This window comes from Hemitrygon akajei, chromosome 23 (assembly GCF_048418815.1).
Source record: "Hemitrygon akajei chromosome 23, sHemAka1.3, whole genome shotgun sequence".
In the NCBI taxonomy this organism is placed as follows: Eukaryota; Metazoa; Chordata; class Chondrichthyes; order Myliobatiformes; family Dasyatidae; genus Hemitrygon; species Hemitrygon akajei.
In genome coordinates this window covers 34,556,870-34,578,657 of record NC_133146.1, presented here as the reverse complement: position 1 = coordinate 34,578,657, position 21,788 = coordinate 34,556,870, and the positions used below count along the sequence as shown (strand labels likewise).

Below are 21,788 nucleotides of genomic sequence, written 5' to 3'. Positions count from 1 at the left end.
TGCCTCGGAGGTGGCCCTGCCCAGGAGTTGTGCGTCTGCCCCAGGGGGCTCTCCTGCCCTGCATTACCCCCTGCATGCCATGGCATCTCCATCCTGTCCTACCCCTAGTACTTCAGTGCTCTGTCCATTTGGGTCCATTCCATGTCTGCTCCTGACACTAGGCTGACTGATGAGAAAGGAATGAATCAAAGAGGAAAATGAGCTTGTGAAGCCTGTGTGATGGAGAGATCCTATGGAAAATGCTATATATGATTTTTTAATGTATGGAAGTATGGCGACTGAGGCCTAAATCTCCCATTCAACAAATTCCCATGCCATTGAGCTGGAAATGATCATTTCAGAAGATCGGCACTGCTAGGTAACACGGAGGGCCAGAAGTGTTCACTTCAGGCCTCAAAGGATCAGTTTTCTCACACATTATTGTCCATGATTTCAGCTCACAGATTTGCCAACCAGGCTTTCCAGTACTCATTCAGGAACAGCAACAACTTCCCAGAGTGTGGAAACTTGGATATTGGTCTTCCCAAGGGAGAGCACAGTTATTAAAGGTTTTATTGAGGAGAAAGAAGAGGGGGAGGAGCAGGTCAGGACACCCAGCAGGTGATGCTCCCTTGTAAGGTCCCTTCCTAATGACCACAGTGTTCATTTGCAAGAAACTGAATGAAATGAATCTTTCGACGGATTCAGTTGTTTGTCCGTCTATATTGGCCTGTGTAGTGAGACCAGGACAGATTATTGCTGATGTTCACTACTGGAAATAAAGTTGTTGTTACAGAGAAATGCAGTGCAGGCAAACAATAAAGTTCAAAGACATAACGAGGTAGATTTTGAGGTCAAAAGTCCATATTATCATACCAGGAAACCATTTAATCATCTTAGAGCAGTACGGCAGCATAAAGGTTAGCACAATGCTTTACAGTAAACATGAGCCGGGTTCAATTTCCACAGCTACCAGAAAGGAGCGATACATTCTCTCCGTGACCATGTGAGTTTTCTCCAGGTGCTCCAGTTTACTACCACACTACAAGGATGTACCGGTTGAGGGGTGAATTGCTTATTGTGAAATGGGCCCATGACTAGGCTCGGATTAAATCAGGGGGTTGCTGGGCAGCGGGGTTCAAAGGGTGCGAATGGCCTATTCCATGCTGTATCTCAATAAATAAATAAAAAATAGAACTTCTCCTTGAGGCTGACAGCACATGCTTTGGGGCTTTTGTATCTTTTGACCAATGGGGGCGGGGGGCGGGTGTGGGTGGGAGGGAAATTTCTGTGGTGTGTGCGGGGTGTTTGATTATGCTGGCTGCTTTACTGAGGCAGTGAGAAGTGTTGACAGAGTCACCGGATAGAAGGCTGGTTTTCAGTCCGACACAGTACAAAAACTAGACTGAACTACGTAGTAAACAAAACAACACAGAGAAAGCTACACTAAACTACAGACCTACACAGGACTGCATAAAGTGCACAAAAAAGTGCAGGCACTTACAACAAATAATAATCAGGACAGTAGGGCAAGGTGTCAGTCCAGGCTTTGGGTATTGAGGAGTCTGATAGCTTGGGGAAAGAAACTGTTACAGAGTCTGGTAGTGAGAGCCCGAATGCTTCAGAGCCTTTTCCCAGACGGCAGGAGGGAGAAGTGATTGTATGAGGGGTGCATGGGGTCCTTCATAATGCTGTTTCCTTTGCGGATGCAGCGTGTAATGTAAATGTCCATGATGGCTGGAAGAGAGACCCCGATGATCTTCTCAGCTGACCTGACTATCCGCTGCAGGGTCTTGCGATCGGAGATGGTGCAATTTCCAAACCAGGCAACATCCATGCAATTCCAAAACATCCATGAGTTGACCACTAAAGAGGCAAAGCACAATATCAAATTAAAGAAGAGTTATGGGAAAAGGTCAAACAAAAAATAGCCTGCGAGACCAAACACAACAATCACAAAGCTGAAACCAAGATCATCAGGAAATGAAAACAAATTGCAGTTCTTATCAAAATTAACAGAGACTGTTTTAGCAATTATCTAAGGGGAAATAAAGCTTGTTGGGTGAATTGCAAACCATATAAACTGCAACTGCAAATTTTAACTGAATATGAAAAAACATACTTACAACTGAGGAGAGGACAAGGACAACATCAAAATGTCAACATCCAGACAAAAGTATACACAAAAGTATTCCCCTTGTGAGAATGCTGTAACGAGGAATTGTTTTTGGAAAAGGAGGTGTCACTTGCTTAAAATAGAGATGCAGAGGAATTTTTGGAATTCCCTTTCCCAGGTAGCTGTGGAAGCTGAATTGTCGGATATATTATATACGGTATTCAAGGCTGATATGGGCCTTGTCCCAGAGCCCCAATGAATCACAAAAAGACATATGATGCTTCCCGTGAATGTGTGCAATATGAATAATGAACTAATGGAGACTGTAAGAAAGTGCTTTAATTTTCTAGTGTTCCTTTCTTCAAAGTTGTGGAGATTTCTGTGAAAGTTTCACAAGACTTAAAAATGTGTGTAAAGTGTTGAGGTAGTCTGTTGGCATTTTAAACTTGAGGATACTGTGAATCAGATATGAAAGTACATAAAGGTCATTACTGGAACAGCAGAACAAGCTTGAGAGTTTTTACATCTTGAGGATCAGAATCAGAATCAGGATTATTATCACTGGCATGTGTCGTGAAATTAATTAACTTAACAGCAACATTCCCAACCACAATCCATTCCAGCTGTTACCACTGGGGAAGCAGTACCACAGCACAAAAGCCTGGACCAACAGGCTCCAGGACAGTTTCTTCCACCAGGCCATCAGACCGATGAACTCACGCTGACTTGAGTGTACTCTATATTACATTGACTGTTCTATTTATTTTGAATTACTATAAATTACTATGGTTGCACGTTGCACATTTAGATGAAAAAGATTTTTACTCCTCATGTATGTCAGGAGTCCCGTTGGTGTGGCTGTTCACTTGTGGCCTCTCCTTTAGCTAAGCTGTTCTTCCGTGGTGAGCCCGCCAACCCAGGCAAGGGAGGACACACCCGAGCCCCCCACCGGCTGTCGCTATTAAATGCTGTCACGGGATTTCTAGCGTTTCTCCTGGTGCGTCTAAAGGGGTTGTTCCCCAGACCCTCTTTTATCCTTACTCACGGGGTCTCAGATGTCAATCAGGTTGGGATGATGCAATCCCTCAACCAGCCCACTCTGGTCGTCCCCTGAGGGGCTTCAATGAATAGTACAGTACTTAATACATAATTCCGTCTCCAAGAGACAATAGCCGTTATCAGTGGTTTTGTTTCGCTGAGGCCAGGACACATTCCAAACCTTGTGGATTCTGCATGTCTCTCTCTCATTTCCTGGGTCCCAGACCCGAATTAATAGCGATCTTGCGATTCTCAAAAAGGAGGGGGTGACTTTGTACCCTTCGGCCCCTCAGAGTTGCTGCACATTCATAACAATATCGATAACTGATCGATATCCCACTGTATTAATTGATAGTCCTCCGCACTGTCAACAATTCCACCAATCTTGTGACATCCACAAACTTGCAAAACCATCTGTCAATATTTTCATCAAAATCATTGATATATAAACACAAACAACACAGATGCCAGCACTGATCCTAGTGGAACACCGCTGGTAATGAATCTCCAGCAGGAATAGCGACTTCCACCCCTACTCTTGGTCTTCCACAGGTAAGCCAGTTTTGAAGCCGTATTTACAATTCATCCTGTATTGCATGCATCTTTACCTTCCAAATCAACATAACATGAGAATCAACTTACCACAAGGGACCTGATCAAATGTCTTACATAAGACTATGTAGATAATGTCCACTGACTTACCCTCATCATGTTCCTTTGTCACCACCTCAAAAAGCTCCTTCAAATTTGTAAGGCATGACCTGCCCTGCAGAAAGCCATTTTGACTGTCACAGAGCAGGAGAGACCATTCCAAATGTGCATCAATCCAATCCCTCAGTGGCCTTTCCATCAGCTTCCCTACTGCTGACACGAGGCTAAGAGGCCTATAATTCCCTGATTTATCCTGATTTATTTTCTTGAATAAAGACACATTTGTTACACTCCAGTCATTGGGGTATTGTCCGTTGCTAGTGAGAACACATTTGCTTTATCTATCCTACTTGTAATTTCCTCAAAAAATTCCAACAGGTTCATCAGGTAAGACTTTCCCTTAAGGAAACCATGCTGACTTTCTCCCATCTTGTCCTGTATCATAAAGTACTCCATAACCTCATCCTTTACAATTGACTCCAAAACCTTCTCAACCACTGAGGTCAGGATAACTGGTCTATAATTTCCTTTCTGCTGCCTCCCTCCCATCTTAAAATGTGGAGGGACATTTGCTAAAGAGTGGAGAGACATTTGCATGCCTTGGGAGTCTCCTTAATCTTCCTCACCAATGTTATTTCATGCCCCTTCTGGCCTCTCTAAACATCTGAGCACGTTCCTACATTATTTATATTCCATTAATTTCCAGTCCAATTTTCACTTTCTAAACCTAATGTATGGTTCTTGTTTCATCTTGTTAACTAAATTTAGGACTTCTCAGGTCATCCAGAGGTCTCTTACCTTACCATCCTTATCCTTACTCCTTATAGCAAATGTGAACGCTAAACTCCGATCAGCTAGTATTCAAACAATTCCCACATGTCTGGCATGGAGATGTCTTACATCAGCTGCTCTAGATCAGGGTAGCTTAGCTCTAGTCTTATTCTGTCATAATTTGCCCTCCCCCAGTGTAGTACCTTCCCACATCTAAATTTATACTAACTCAGAACTACCTTCAAATAAAATTAGTTCTGGTCACTATTTCTATAATGCTCACCCATTATTAGGTTTGTCACCTGACCAGGCTCCTTACCCAAATCTAGATCCAGTATGTGTTCTTCTCCAATTGGACTCCACAGATGTAGCTTCAAGAATCCCTCTGGGATGCATTGAACAACTCCTGTCCCATTTCAGCCTCTTATATTAAGGAATTTTCAATCAATACTGAAGAAATATAAGTCCCCATGATGACAAATCTCTCTCTCTCTCTCTATCTACGTTTATTAGCCTGCCCTCGCTGTATTTTATTTTGGTCTCACTTGTCATACGTAAGTTCACAAGTTTCGCGATATACTTAGTGATATAAAACCTGATTTTGATTCTTTCTTTCCCTCAGTCTTGGTTCCCATCCACATCCCACTCTACTTTAACTGTCCTAAACTGCACTGACAAACTTCCCACCAAGAATATTAGTTCCCCTCCAATTCAGATGCAAATTGTCTTGTTTGTAAAGGTCTCTCCTGGCTTGAAAGGGGACCCAATAATCCATAAATATGAACGTCTCCCTCCTGCAATAGCCTCTTAGCCAGAAATTAAACTGAGGCATGTATCTATTTCATATCTCACCATCACAGGTCATAATCCTAAGATTACAACCCTGGACATCCTGCTTTTTTAGCATTCTACTTAGATCCCTAAAATCCTTTTACAGGACCTCATCCCGGATCCTGCCAATGTTCTGGGAACCAATGTGACCATGACTTCCGGCTGCTCTCTCACCCCTCTCAGAACATCCCGTACCTGTTGCAAGACATCATTGACCCTGGTGAAAAACAGGCAACGCAACCTTTTTGAGCCTCAATTGTGGCCGCAGAAACGGCATCCCTTACCCTTCAGTCACCCATCGTTGTCATTTTGCAACTTCATCCTACTCTGATTTTCCTCAGAGCTAGGTACAGTACCACTATCACTGCCACTGGCTGCTGAAAGGTTATTGCCTCCAATTGTATTCCAAGGGGTATATCAATTTCTATAGGTAACAACCACAAGGCTACCCTGCACTGCCTGCCTACTCCCATTACTCCTACTCGTGGTCACCCTTGGGTTTGGCCACTCACTAAAACTCTCATTTATATCCTCAGCTTCCCAGATGATCCAGAGTATATCCAACCGCACCTCCTGATCCTCGACCTGGTTTGTCAGCTGGGTACATTTTCCACAAATGTAGGGATCAGGGAGACCATGGAGCCCCAAAATTTCTCAAATCTTGCAGGAATATCAGAAGAAACAAAATAATATTCAGTCGATTTTGATATCGTTCCCAAACTTGCTAAAAGTTACATGGACTCCCAATGTATTTTAGGATCAGTAAGGAAACAAGACAAAGATTTGGTCCTGAGTGCTGAATTAGTTAATAACCTGAAGGAAAGAAACACATGCAGATATTGGACACAAAGTTGTGGTATTTTAAGATTGCTTTGAGATGCGTCAGAAATCTTGGTTTTATCATTTAAGTTATGCAACTTAAAATAGATGAGTAGTAAACTGAACACAATAACCCATGAAAGAATGAAGACAAAGGATGCATAAACACTTTTCGGGCTTCCATCGGGTCCTGGTGTCGATGAAAATCAAGAATGAGGAGTTTCTCATCAAAACATTGGTTAAAATTGACACCTGAACCCAAATGGAAGCTGGAGAAGTGTCTATGCATCATATACACGGTCGAGACATTGATCGTGTGGATGGTCAGAGGCTTTTTTCCCAGGGCTGAAATGGCTAGCATGAGAGGACACAATTTTAAGGTACTCGGAAGTAGATACAGAGGAGATGTCAGGGGTAAGTTTCTTATGCAGAGAGTGTTGAGTGCATGGAATAGCCTGCTGGTGACGGTAGTGAAGGCAGATACGATAGGGTCTTTTAAGAGACTCCGGGATAGGGACATGGAGCTTAGAAAAATAGAGGGCTATGGATACCTTAGATAATTTCTGATAAGTACAGTACATATTTGGCACAGTATTGTGGGCCGAAGGGCCTGTTTTCTGCTTTAGGTTCTCTATATTCTCTATACACCAGGAAAGCACTAGATCCTGAAGACAAAAATTAGCTCCTGATATTTGGGCAAGAGCAGTCAATTTCCCATCTATTCACTTCGCTGGATGCCATCCTGCTGCAGACCCTTCTTATTTCCCTGACACACACTATGACTCGTCCAACTCTAACAACCAACAGTGTTGTCTTCTTTAGCCATGACTCCACCATAAACGCAAGTCTCTGCAGATCAGCACAAGAAGTTCCCAAACATGTTAGTGGTGGTGAAGAGAGCCACAATGGGATTTTGGAAGCTACTGTTGGATCCTGATGCTTTTGTAATTTAAAGGCTCTTCGGAAGTCAAAGGGAGAAAACCTATTGCTAGTAAATTTTATTCAATTCAATAGTTCAACAGTTCCATTTAATATCAGAGAATGTATACATTATACAATATGAAATTCTTGTTTTCATGGACATCCATGACAACAGAAGATTGCCCCAAAGAATAAGCAACAGTAAAAACTTTAGAACCCGAAGGGACCCACTACTCCCCCCTCCTACTTACTCCATCAAAAAATAGTATCAGCACCCTCCACCCACCAAGCAAGCAATAGCAACACCACCACCACCAAGACAGATCATGATCTGCAATACAATAAAAACTAATTATTCACCCAACAATTTGATGTACCACATGCTCTTTCTCTCTCTCTCTCACTACTAAAGGGATAGAAAGATATCACCCTTTCACTTTGAGAGGGGAGACATAAACAAAATATCTTGCTGATTTGCGCTGTTAACGTCTGCTGCTCCGCATTTTCTCCTCTAAGTAAGGAGGAGAGTTGGGGTCCATTTTGGTTTCTGCGATGAACTTTCTGACAGGCTGCTCATTCTGGTGGTGAAGAGACTTCCTGTGATTTGCATTTGTCATCCAACCACACCCTGAATTGAAACACAATCTGCCAACTGTGGCAATAAATAGAGGGCCACATTTACTATCAAGAGAGTAAGTGACTGGGGCGGAGGTGGGCTCAGCATCAATGGTGATCTTGAGAATGATTTTTGAATCCTTCAATGGTATTCTCCATTTTTTAGGAATGTACATCAGACCTCTAATATGGTAGTGGAATGTTTGGATGCAACAGCTACTATGATGCCAACCAAATTACTTATTGTCCTTTTGAAAGACCATGCTGCATGTTAAGAACTGGAAGTATTACAGGTCTACCTCATCAGCGATGCTGATTGGCAGAGAAACTATAGGAGCTGGAGATGGTGTGGACCAAGTTTCCACCTGGTACAGAGGCATTGGAGTCAATGTGTGAAGATGGTATGCAGTCTAACATTTTTATTGTGATCACTAGACCTTGTTGGACATTGAAAATGTGGAATGTTTCAAGTTCAGTTCAATTAAACTAGAACTTTAACTTTCAAAATATAACTTTTCCTGGATTTTCACCTCCTGTAGATTGGGGAACCACATTCTCAAGCACCCTTCACTCCATCTGCAACAAACAGGAAACAGGATTTCCTGGTGGCCATTTTAATTCCTGTCCCAGCTTACACTCTGACATGTCGCTTCATGGCCTCCTCTACTTCCATGATCAAGCCATTCTCAGTTTGGAGGAGCAATTCCTCATATTCCACGTGGGTAGCCTCCAAACTGATGACATGAACATTGATTTCTTTAACTTCTGGTAACATTCCCCCTCCCCGATCCCTCTGCTTCCATTCCCCATTCTGGCTTCCCTCTTACAACATTCTTTTCTCCTCACCTGCATATCACTTGTCTCTGTTGCCACTCTGGTTTCCTTTTATCCATGGTCCACTTTGCTTCCCTATCTCATTTCTTCTTCTTCAGATCTTTACCCTTTCCACCTATCACCTCCTAACTTCTCTCTTCATCGCCCCTCACCATTCCACCTAGATGCACAAATCTCCTTTCTGGCTTGTATTCCTTCCACTTCCATGCCACACATCCTTATTATGGCTTCTTCTCCCTTCCTTTCCAATGCTGAAGAACAATCACAGCCCAAAGCAATGTCTGTTTATTCTTTTCCAATGATGCTGCCTGAGTTCCTCTAGCATTGTGGACATGTTACTCTGGATTTCCAGGTTCTGCAGGATCTCTCATTTGCCATATCCTTGTTTTTAGCAGTATTTCTTAAAGCAGCAGAAAGAGGACATCACCTAACAAACTACCTGTATAAGTCTGAAATGGATGGACAAATTAAAGGTATGACAATTTTCAAAATACCACTATCTCACACCCAGACAAACAAAATTAATATAAATTCTGACTGACTTTGGACTGTATTCATGCATATGCAGGCATCTGAGGTCAAATGGTGTGGTTCATTGTTTACAATCAATCCCAAAATGCAGCTCCAGGAAGACCATTGTTCAGAACTGCATTTAAAATTTAATTTACAATCCATGTTCAAGTCTGAAAACTGGCTGCTGATGAAATTAATATTTGCTATATACCACAACCATAAGATCAAAAGAACATATGACCATAAGACCATTGGACCACAAGACATAGGAGCAGAATTAGGCCATTTTGCCCATCGAGTCTTTCCGACATTCAACTTTTTCTTCTTCTGGGCCACACCCTTCTGGCCTTCTCCCCATAGCCTTTGATGCCATGTGCAATGAAGAACCTATCAACCTCTGTCTTAAATATACCCAACGACCTAGCCTCCACAGCTGTCAGTGGTAATAAATTCCACAAATTCACCATACTCTGGCTAAAGCAATTTCTCCGCATCTCTGATTTAAATGGAAGTCCCAAGGCTGTGCCCGCTTTCCTAGACTCCCCCATGGAATTATCCTTTCCATATAAGACCATAAGACCATAAGGTATAGGAGCAGAAGTAGGCTATTCAGCCCATCGTGTCTGTTCCGCTATTCAAGCATTGGCTGATCCAATTTTCTCTGTACCTCTCTTCTAAATTGACGTCCTTCAATCCTGAAGTCATGCCCTCTTCTTCTGGACTTCCCTACCATGGGAAATAACTTTGCTATATTTAATCTGTTCAGGCCTTTTAACATTCTGAATGTTTCTATGAGATCCCCCCACCCCCTCATTCTCCAGAACACCAGGGGATACAGCACAACAGCTGCCAGACATTCCTCAAACAGTAACCCTTTCATTCCTGTAATCATTCTTGTGAATCTTCTCTGAACTCTCTCCAATGTCAGTATATCCTTTCTAAAATAAGGAGCCCAAAACTGCACACAATACTCCGTGTGGTCTCACGAATGCCTTATAGAGCCTCAACATCACATCTTTGCTCTTGTATTCTATACCTCTAGAAATGAATGCCAACATTGCATTTGCCTTTTTCACTGACTCAACCTCGAGGTTAACATTTAGCATATCCTGCATAAGTACTCCCAAGTCCCTTTGCATCTCTGAATTTTGAATTCTCCCCCCATCTAAATAATAGTCCGCCCATTTATTTCTTCCACCAAAGTGCATGACCATCTCTTCTGTCTAGGCCTTTCAACATTAGAAAGGTTTCAATGATCCTCATCCTTCTAAATTCCAGCAAGTACAGACCCAGATCGATCAAACATTCCTTGTATGATAACCCTTTCATTCCCAGAATCATCCTTGTGAATCTCATCTGAACCCTTTCCAATGCTAGAACATCTCTTCTTAGATGAGGAGCCCAAAACTATTGACAACACTCAAGGTGAGGCTTCATCAGTGCCTTCTGGAGTATTAGCATCTTGTCCTAGCTCTTGTATTCTAGATCTATTGAAATAAATGCTAACAACGCATTTGCCTTCCTCACCACCGACTCTACGTGCAAGTTAACGATTAATGTGTTCTGCACAAGGACTCTTGAGCCCCTTGACATCTCAGTTTTTTGGATTTTCTCCCCATTAGAAAATTGTCTGCACATTTATTTCTACTACCAAAGTGCATGAAGATGCATTTTCTAACATTGTATTTCATTTGCCACTTTCTTGCCCATTCTCCAAGAATGTCCGTCTAAGTCCTTCTACAGCCTACCTGTTTCCTCAACACTAGCTGCCCCTCCACCCATCTGCAATGTTGGCAACAAAGCCATCTATTCCATCATCTAAATCATTGTTGTACAGCATAAAAAGAAGTGGTCCCAACACCGATCCCTGCGGAAAACCACTACTCAGTAGCAGCCAATCAGATAAGGACCCTTTTATTCCCACCTGCAGCCTCCTACCAATCAGCCAATGCTCTAACCATGCCAGAATACACCCTAATGTAGGGGACAGTCCTTCACCATTTCCATGATTAGTTATCCTCTTGAATTCAATCTTACAATTGTGTCCTCTCTATGCCCCCAGCCCTGGCTATCATTCTCTGCACCTGCCCTTCCTTCTCAGCCACCTGCCCCACACCCCTCCTGCAGAGCTCCACCATCACCATTTCCAACATACAATATCAGCCTCTACTCCACGCTGACAAATACAAGACCGTGCAAAAGTGTTATGCACCAAGCTGTAAATACGTGCCTGAGACTTTAGTTTTGCAGTTGGGAAAAATACACACTCAGGACAATAAATACTTTTTCAGGTCTTTAATTCCTATATCTGCTTTAGATGTTTTAATGTAGAAAGAGAGTACCAAAATGAATTTTAAAAATTCAGTTCTGCTGTTACCATCTCAGCTTAATTTCAGTCCACACACTTGTGTATCATCTAGTTGAGTATGCAGTATGCAAATAAATAAAACAAAATATATAAAACCATTACGGTAGTGTCAATTCTAAAAAACAATGCAAACAACATGAGAATCCCACCAACCCTGTACCTTATATACAACAAGAATGCACTGGGCTCTACACATCACTCTCTACAGAGTCCTGCAATTGAGGGAAGTACCGTTCACATACGAGGCTGTGATGCAGTCAGGATGCTCTGAATTGTGCCCCTATAGAAAGTTCTAGTATTTGGGGCCCATACCAAACTTCTTCAACCATCTGAGGTGAATGAGGTGCACTTGTGCCTTTTTTCACCACACAGGCAGTATGTAGAGAATATGTGAGATCCTTGGTGATGTTTATGCCAAGGAACCTAAAGCTGTTCACCCTCTCAACCCCTGCTTCAAAACATCGACCATTATTCTGGTACCTAAAAAGACTAAGGTAACATGTCTGAATGCCTGGTGTCCTGTAACACTCACCTCAATATTAAGCAAATGCTTTGAGAGGCTGGTCAAAGACTACATCTGCAGCATACTACCACCCACACTGGACCCTTAAAATTCACCTATTGACACAACTGATCAACGCAATAGCCACAGCTCTACACACAAGGTCTGTTCTGCCATTGGAATCTCTGCCAATGATTACAGACTGATAGTGTTGGTGCGACTTTGCCTGAAGTATTGTTTTGGTCTCCAGACCAAAGACTGGATGCACTTGCAATAATGCAGGGGTTCCTAACCTTTTTTGTGTCATGGAGTCTTGCCAGTAAGCAAGGGGTCTGTGGGCCGCAGATTGGGAGCCCCTGCCATAAAGGGAGTGAAACAAACATTAACTAAGTTCACCCCAGGGATTGCATCGTCTAGCACTCATAAGAAGGAGAAGGGATCACATGGAAACTTAGTAAACTGCTGTAATAAATTTGTTGTTGTGTCTGTAGGAGGTGCAACAGGAAAACGCAAATGCAATCTGCACTACCAGAGAAGAGGGGGTAAAAGCTGAATGGTGGTAATATCGGATGCAAGTTTGAATAGCTTGATCTTTAATATCTAACTTTCCTCTTGACTCTTGAAGGTTGTAATGTGGCCATCGAGATGATGAGGTGTTGTTCCTCAAGCTTATATTGAACTTTGCTAGAACAGTGAACAGGTTAGAGTGGGATGAAGTATTCAAGTGGTCGGCAACAACAAGTGCAAGACTGAATGAGCTGAACTGAGTGAGGTGCGCTGCAAGACGGGCATCACATCTGGAAAAGATTTCTTAATGAGTGAAGACCACATCAGGAACAATCAGCTCTGCTAACTGAATTGGAATTGTTAACTTTATTACCGGCACTAAAGGCTGGAGTGAAAGTTCCTTAAATGTTCCTTGAACTGATACTGTTCGCCACAGTGTGCAGCAAGAAAATCACTCACACTTCACTACTGGTGTGGAGAGTTAAATCATAACACTTTATGGGCTACTTTAACACACAGTTTCTGATATTGCTGCATACTTAACAATATTGAAAGATATGTACATTAATACCAATAAGCTTTTCAATTAAAATTTAATTTAAAAACTACAAATATTGTAAATCAAAATTCTTAACTGTAAAAATTCTGAAAAAATGCACAACAGGTCAGGCAGCATCTCGATCTTCAGTCTGAAAAATAAACTCTGTTTTCCCTTCCATGGATACTGAACGATCTGCTAAAACTTACCAGAATTTTCTGATTTTATAGCATAATATTTTAATATTTTAACATTTTGAGTCAACTTTAGTGCTTTTTCACCATAAATTGCATGAAGTTTTAACTCATTGGTGTGGCAGGTAAACCAACACTGTACATAAACTCTACTACAAGTTGCAAAGATTTCATCTGGAATATTTTGACAAGCAAATTAAAATTGCTTAGAATGTAATTATTAAAAGCAAATAATGTAAAAGAGTACAGAAAGTTTATTGTAATCGATCTCAAATTTAAACTGGATTATAGAACTGGATCCATTCTACATAACTGGGTCATAATTGGTTATGGCTTATTTGGGAAAAATGGAGTACAGCATTTTTCTTTGTTATCAGAGTATTTTATAAATCATTTCATTTTCTTTCAGACCAAGCTTTATTAACATGGAAACTGAATGAGATGGCACTTCTTATTTGGTTCTGCCACGCAAAATCAGATTAACCCAGAATTTGCTGGATTAGCAATCAACTCCAGCTGAAATTGGATCCATTGAGTAATAACCAGGGAAATTAAAGTTGTGTTTACATGCTAGTGTTACTGATATAGCCAGTTCATCAGATGCATCTGAAATAATGTCACTACAACTCAGGTGGAAATTGGAGAATAGACGGGAGAAGCAAATGCATTGAAGAGAGACCTTTCCACGGTCACAGTGCCCCTGGATCCAGTTGGATATCTAGAGACTATGTAGAAAGACATAATTCACTAAGAGCTGTGAGATATTCTTCATTGCCAGGATCAAATTCTAAGGCCCTTTCAAAGCACTCAATAGCCTCAGCCTTCTCCCCAGCCAGCTGGCACACTAACCCAAGAACACCAAAGGCTTTGCTGTTTCTTGGATTTCTCTTAATTTGGCTTCTTAAAATCTTTCTCAAGTTACTGTCACAGAACTTCCCAGTTTTACTTCCAGGATGGATTTTAAGTCCGTCCAGTAAATAGATGATGGCGTTTGATTCAGATCTTTTGTGGTGCAGTTCAAATAATCCAACTTGTAAAGCTAGTGCCTGCTTATGATCTGGAGCAAGATCCTCCAAGCTCAGCAGACTCTTGTAGATCTCCTCTGCTCTGACTGCTTCTCCATCTTCTAAGCAGATTCCTGCAAAATCCAACTTTGCAATAGTAAATGATGATTTGAGATCAAATGCCTTTTCAAAGTGATATTTGCACTTACTGATCAACTCAGCTTTCTGTTGAAATGCAGATCTGTCAGGATAGTTACAGTCTGCTTTCTTTTTCAGAGTGAATAGTTTTCCCCTGTAACATATACCGATTTGGTGGTGTAAGAAGGACGAACATGGAGTAAATTCTAAAGCTCTCTTCAACAGGCCTATTGCAATATCAACATCTCGTCCTATTCTGTAAAACTTTGCTGCATAGCGAAGCACATATGGCAGATCTGGGGTCTTCCTCAATGCTTCTTCAACTAATTCATTTGCTTTCTCTGCTTCATTGAACTCTTGCAGCTTTAGGGCCAACATAACCATGGCCACCGTGTCATCTGGGTCAAGCTCCAGCACCCGTCGCAGATACTTCACTGGCTGACTCCGCTCCTGATTCTCTGGAACACCAGAAATACCTTCCAGACGATAAAGAGCAGTTGCATAGCCCATAGTCCACTCCACGTTATCAGAATCTTCCTGCAGAGCCTTCTCAAACCATTCCTTTGCCTCCTCGTAGTAAACACCAGTACCAAAAGTTAACAGTGACCATCCCTTCTCCCCGTACACCTCGGGTATCATTGCTGTATAGCGAGGGCCATCACTGAGTGGTTTACAGATCATCTCCAGCTTGTCGAGATAGGACTGGGCCTCGGTCAGTTGTCCCATGTGGTAATGCACCCAGGCAAAGTTTCCATAGGTGATGATGCTTCTTCTTTCAAATTCATCTTTGTGGTTCTCTCTCCAAATCTTTTCAGCTTCCTTTAAATTTTGAATTGCTTCTTCATAGTCGCCTTGCTGACAGTTTACAAAAGCAAGATGGTTGTAGGATGTGGCTTGATATTTTACACCAAGTTTTATAGAATCTTGTAATCTAACCTTCAAATCACTGAAGTCAGTGTTGTCCTTCGGTGGAAACCATGTGAAGTGACACTGAAGCTGGCAGAGTTTCTCAAACAGGGATTCCTTCAGAGTGTCGCTGCATGAAAGCACAAAGTAACCAAAGATTATTGATGTGAAATCAATTCTCCATCCTAACTGCTAAATGCTTAGTTTGACAAAATTAGCAAATTCTGAGTTCCTGAGCTGGGGCATAGTCAGAGACCGATGTGTGCAGAACAGTTCAATCTCTACCTGGTCAGACCAGATTCTTCCAGGTGGTGATTAAGCCAGTGGAAATCCGCTTGGTTCTGGAAATACCAAACAATAAACCGAGACAGCGAGATAAAAGTAATTACTATGTTCAGATGATGCTCAATGAATGTGTTTTAAATCATGCAACAGAGCAGAATATATTTACATTCCAATTTGTCATTTAAAGGTCCAGCATGCAGGTCCAGCATGTCATCAACCCAGTAGCTGAGAAAAGGAATGAAATAAACAACTTTGTGGCACGATCTCAGTCAGTTGTCTCTCTATCTGAGTACATGGCTGGTAAATTTCAGAAGCAGTTGGTAGCAAGGCTGATCAGCCAGTGTCTCAAACAGATGAAACCTATCATCAGACAAAACCGCCAATAGTGAAGCTGTGACCAAAAGTCTCAAGGAAGAGCCTAAAGCTGCTGCTGATGCTATGAAAACACCATGGGTATCCAGCATAAATCAAGAAGGTAACATCCATCATCTGGGACATGCCATGTTCTCCCAACTACCATCAGACAGAAGGTACAGAAGCCTGGAATCCTACACCAACATGTTCAAGAACAGCTACTTCCCTTCAACCATTCAGTCCTTGAATCAATCAGCATAACTTTCATCACTTTTGTTTTACAACTTTCTGAGTGCTTTGCACTAAAATGGTTTTACTTTGCTCTTTCTTGTGAGAATTGTGTGTAATTTAGATTTACGTTTCTCTCTGTGACTGCTTCTTATGTGATGCTATGTGCTTGTGATGCTGCTGCAAGTAATTTTTTCATTTCACCTGAGTAAATTTACTCATTGCAATTTTTTTCGATGCTTCTTGCACATAATAAAGTGGCCACTGAGTGTACGTTTGAGAACTCCAACCTCTGTAGCCAATGCACTTCAAGGTTTGATGTGCTGTGCATTCAGAGATGCTCTTCTGCACACCACTCTTGCAACATGTGTTACAGTCACCTCCTGTCAGCTCAAACCTCTCTGGCAATTCTCTTCTTATCTCTTGCATTAAGAAGGTGTTTTCAGCCACAGAATTTCTGCTCACCGGGATGTTTTCAGTTTCTTGCACCATTCTCTGTAAACTCCAGAGCCTGTTCTGTTTGACATTCCCAGGAGATCCACAGTTTCTAAGAATCAAAACCCATTCCCTCCGGCACCAACAACCAGTGCACGGTCAGAGTCACTTAGATTGCATTTCTTCCCATCCCCAAGAAATAATTATTTCTTCCCCATTCTTGACCTCGTCTGCATGTCTTTTATGCATTTAGTTACTGCCACATTAAAGGCTAGTGAGATATTTGCATTAAAGTGCAGGTATTCTTAATAAAGTGGCCACACAGTGAATGCATTTGTGCAATGAACTCAGCTTAGACTTTGAACTGTTTCTGCAATGCTGACAACACAGCAAATTGGACAAACAATTGTAAAAGTGATGAGTAAAATGAACAAACACGAGGAAATCTGCAGATGCTGGAAATTCAAACAACAAACACAAAATGCTGGTGGAACACAGCAGGCCAGGCAGCATCTATAGGGAGAAGCGTTGTCAATGTTTCGGGCCGAGACCCTTCGTCAGGACTAACTGAAAGGAAAGGTAGTAAGAGATTTGAAAGTAGTGGGAGGAGGGGGAAATGCAAAATGATAGGAGAAGACCAGAGGGGGTGTGATGAAGCCAAGAGCTGGAAAGGTGATTGGTGAAAGTGATACAGAGCTGGAGAAGGGAAATGATCATGGGACAGGAAGCCTCAGGAGAAAGAAAGGATGGGGGGAGCACCAGAGGGAGATGGAGAACAGGCAAATAACTAAATATGTCAGGGATGGGGTTGACAAAGGGGCTTCCCTTTGTCCACCATCAACTCTGCTCTCAAACGCATCTCTCCCATTTCCCGCACATCTGCCCTCCACCCCATCCACCCGCCACCCCACTCGGGATAAGGTTCCCCTTGTCCTTACTGACCACCCCACCAGCCTCTGGATCCAATGTATAATTCTCCATAACTTCCGCCACCTCCAACGGGATCCCGCTACCAAACACTTTTTTTCCCTCCCCCCCTTTCTGCTTTTCACAGGGATCGCTCCCTATGCGACTCCCTTGTCCACTCGTCCCCCCCCATCCCTTCCCACCGATCTCCCTCCTGGCACTTATCCTTGTAAACAGAACAAGTGCTACACCTGCCCTTACACTTCCTCCCTCACCACCATTCAGGGCCCCAGACAGTCCTTCCAGGTGAGGTAACACTTCACCTGTGAGGTGGCTGGTGTGGTATATACTGCGTCCGGTGCTCCCGGTGTGGCCTTTTATATATTGGTGAGACCCGACGCAGACTGGGAGACCGTGTTCGCTGAACAGCTATGCTCGGTCCGCCAGAAAAAGCAGTATCTCCCAGTAGCCACACATTTTAATTCCACGTCCCATTCCCATTCTGATATGTCTATCCATGGCCTCCTCTATTGTCAAAATGAATCCATACTCAGGTTGGAGGAACAACACCTTATATACCTGGCTGGGTAGCCTCCAACCTGATGGCATGAACATTGACTTCTCTAACATCCATTAATGCTCCTCCTCCCCTTCTTACCCCATCACTGATATATTTAGTTGTTTGCCTGTTCTCCATCTCACTCTGGTGCTCCCCCCCCCCCCCCCCTCCTTTCTTTCTCCTGAGGCCTCCCGTCCCATGATCCTTTCCCTTCTCCAGCTCTGTATCACTTTTGCCAATCACCTTTCCAGCTCTTAGCTTCATCCCACCCCCCTCCGGTCTTCTCCTATCATTTTGCATTTCCCCCCTCCCCCCCACTACTTTCAAATCTCTTACTATCTTTCCTTTCAGTTAGTCCTGACAAAGGGTCTCAGCCCGAAACGTCGACAGCGCTTCTCCCTATAGATGCTGCCTGGCCTGCTGTGTTCCACCAGCATTTTGTAAGAGTAAACTGAAAACGTTACCTAACACTTGATACTGACACAGTCAGGTCTGTGAGAAGATGCCTGTCTCTCAGGAGAGCCCAGTACCATAATTAGCTTATGTTCAGAATGAGAGGGCTAGAATGATTTCTCCTCAGTGCAGGGAATTGTGAAAAATAGGGTAAAGGTGACAGAGGTGCAAGAGACTGCAGATGATTAAATCTGGAGCAAAAAAAAATCAATCTACTGAAGGAATTTCACAGGTTGAACACTGTGGAGGTAAAAGAATGGTTAATGACTTGGGTCAAGACTCAATATCAGAACTGAAGAGCAGAGGGGAGTAGACTGTATATAGAAGTCAGAGGAAGCGGTGAGTGCAGGACTAGTAGGAGATACAAGTAACATGACGAAGGGGATCTGAACTCGATCTGTACGCACAGAATCATAAACTGAGAAAGAGCATGAGTGGATCAGTAAGACAGATTCAGTTGTTGAAGATCGAGACAACAAAGGTGAATGTGATAATTCTGGGGAACGTAGCGCTGACAACTGATCCAACCAAATACAGGCAGAGATGATCATGAGTGTGGGGAGAATCTGACCGTTTCATGTCAAAGCCTGAAGCCACAAACGTTGGAAGCAATGGAACAAGGAATACGTCTTGGGAGGGAAAAGTGGGTTTGGTGAAGGACGTCAGGCAAGGAGGTTGGTGGCCGGGGTTGGGAAGGAATATTAGGTTGGGAAATGATAAATGGGTGAGTCCGTGGACAGAAAGGAATATTGGGCAATCGATTGGAAGAGGAATAGGATGAGGGCTATGAGGATTTTCTCCTTTTAGAGGGTGCACACAACAGATGGATCGTATTACTGGCAGATCAATAGTTAATGGACAAAACTGAGGTCAGGAGATTGCCGAGCAAAATTCTGATTGTGAAGTTTCCCCACTCTTCTCGATGCAATTCTGTTGACTGACATTGTCCCTGATTGATTGAGACCTATAGTTAGGGTTATGGTGGGTTGTAATGCACTTCCTATGTCACACCTCACCAAGTTAGTATCTTAAACAATGGGAAGGTCCTTCCAAATATCCTGCATTCAAATAAATATCAGTCCGGTTGCATAACAAGGCACCAAAATTTACTGTTGTCAATCCGCTGTCAAAAGGATCCGTGTCCGTGCCCTCTGGGTTCTCATGTTCTTGGACTCACTCCACTACCTTCCAGTAATCCGAGTTCCCAGGATCAAGTAAAGTTCCCAGATCACAAACAAGGGTTCAGATCCCAAATTCTTACCCCCAAGTAATCACAAACACCTTTCGCAGATGTCTGCAGTTCTATAGGCAGATCACATTAAATATGAGTGATCTGGTCATCCATGCTGTCACTACTGTAATTTTCTGAGAATGCCCTGACTTCTAATAACATCATGGAAAAGGAATGGGTTACTCACCTCATGGTGCTGTTTGGGATTCTGGCTGTACTTCAGATGACAGGAAAAAACTACGTGACCGTTCGATGTGAGGATTTCTGGTAGTCTGGGCATTGGGCTGAGAGTGGAATGGAAAATGAAACTGGAGCTTGAAACTTTCCTTGACAATTGAATTGGTGACGATAATCTATTATCACTAAAACAGGTAATGTTACATTCCAGCACCACCCCATCTTTAATTATTTTACATGCTACTCCTCCCCACTAGTTAGTGTGAAGATTAGAGATTGGAATAATAATCCCAACAGTCTTTGAAGGATCAGAGATTCACAGAATTATTTGACATCTCCTTCAAACACTGTCTCACGCAATCCAGGAGGAGTTCAGACTTTAACCCACTGTTACTGTGCTCTCTCTCTCTCTCTCTCTCTCTCCTCTCTCTCTCTCTCTCTCTCTCTCTCTCTCTCTCTCCCTCCTCTCTCTCTCTCCTCTCTCTCTCCTCTCTCTCTCTCCTCTCTCTCCTCCTCTCTCTCTCCTCTCTCTCTCTCTCTCTCTCCTCTCTCTCTCTCTCTCTCTCTCTCTCTCTCTCTCACACTACCTCCTCCCTGTGTCCTTGCATTCACTAGTTCTGCTCAGTGGAGTTGTGATTTGGAGACATCACAGGCATTGACGTAGCAGACAGGTGACACAGAGAGTCGAGTAAATGACTTATGGATATTGAGGAACAGAGAGCCTCCAACATTGAGCTCACCTCTGAAGTCAGAATGGAATCTTTTCAATGAGTTGTCTCTGAAATTAGGACTGGGTTGGCTGAGGAGAAAGCAATGAATGAAAGAGGAAAAGGAGGTTGTGAAGGCTCTGTGATGGAGTTTTGCTGCAGAGAGAGAGGAGAATGAGGTTTAAGGGAGAAGAATGGGGAATTAGAAAGAAAGAGAATTGAAAACTGCAGGGGGAAATTTTGGATTCCAATGGGCCTGTGAACTATGACCTGATCCCCACTGGAAGAGAGAGCCCAGGGAGTGAATATGATGAGTGATGGACCTAGTATTTCTGAGAGAGCTGGGAGCAACAACCAGTAATCTGCTGAATGATACCATGGGGACAAACCTTGTGCACTTTTATCTTTCAGATATCATAAAAGTAGTAGCTGAAGGAAATCCCAATTTAGCTAAAGAATTGGATGAATTAGGGAATCCTGTGGAAAATGCTATTTCTTATTATTTAATATATGGAAATATGTTGACTGATGCCTAGGTCTCCCATTAGACAAATTCCCATGCCATTAAGCTGGATATGATTTGATAATTTCAGAAGATCCGAACTGCTCGGTTTCAAGTAGAGCCAGAAATGACTGTTTGAGGGCTCAGAGGATCAGATTTATCAGGCGTTTTCTCACACATTACTGAACATGTTTTGAGCTCACACATTTTCCAGTGATGCTTTCCAATAATCCTTCTCTTCCCTGAGCGTGGATCTAGGATACTGGTCATCCCAAGAGAGAGTTCAGTTATGAAGGATTTTATTGAGGAGAAAGAAGAGGAGGAGGAGGTCAGGACAACCATCAGGTGAGGCTCCCTTGTAAGGACTCTTTCCAAATGACCAGTGTCCTCAACTGTGATGAACTCAATGAACTGAAACTTTTGATGCTTGTCTGTCTTTATTTGCGTAGGTGGTGAAACCAAGACAGGCTATTACTGATGCTCACTGCTGGAAATAAAGTTTCTAGCAGAAAAAGTGCAGTGCAAAGACATAGCGAGGTAGTATTGCCAGGTCAAGAGTCCATGTTATCATAGCAGGGAACCATTTAATAGTCTTAGAGCAGTATGGTAGCATTAGCAGAAGGCTTTGCAATACAGATTACACAGGTTCAATTCCCATCATTACCAGAAAGGATTTGGTACATTCTCTCTATGACCATGTGTGTTC

General features: G+C 42.7%; 1 protein-coding gene across 1 annotated transcript; it reads right to left on the bottom strand.

Moving 5' to 3' along the window:
* Window positions 1-12,162: 12,162 nt before the first annotated feature.
* On the bottom strand, window positions 12,163-19,980 carry LOC140715076 (interferon-induced protein with tetratricopeptide repeats 5-like). The gene is made up of 2 exons (XM_073026805.1): window positions 19,884-19,980; window positions 12,163-15,375 (listed from the first exon to the last, which is right to left on the bottom strand). Exons 1-2 carry the CDS (start codon window positions 19,886-19,888, stop codon window positions 13,923-13,925), a joined length of 1,458 nt encoding a protein of 485 aa, XP_072882906.1. The 5' UTR covers window positions 19,889-19,980; the 3' UTR covers window positions 12,163-13,922.
* Between the last annotated feature and the right edge of the window lie 1,808 nt (window positions 19,981-21,788).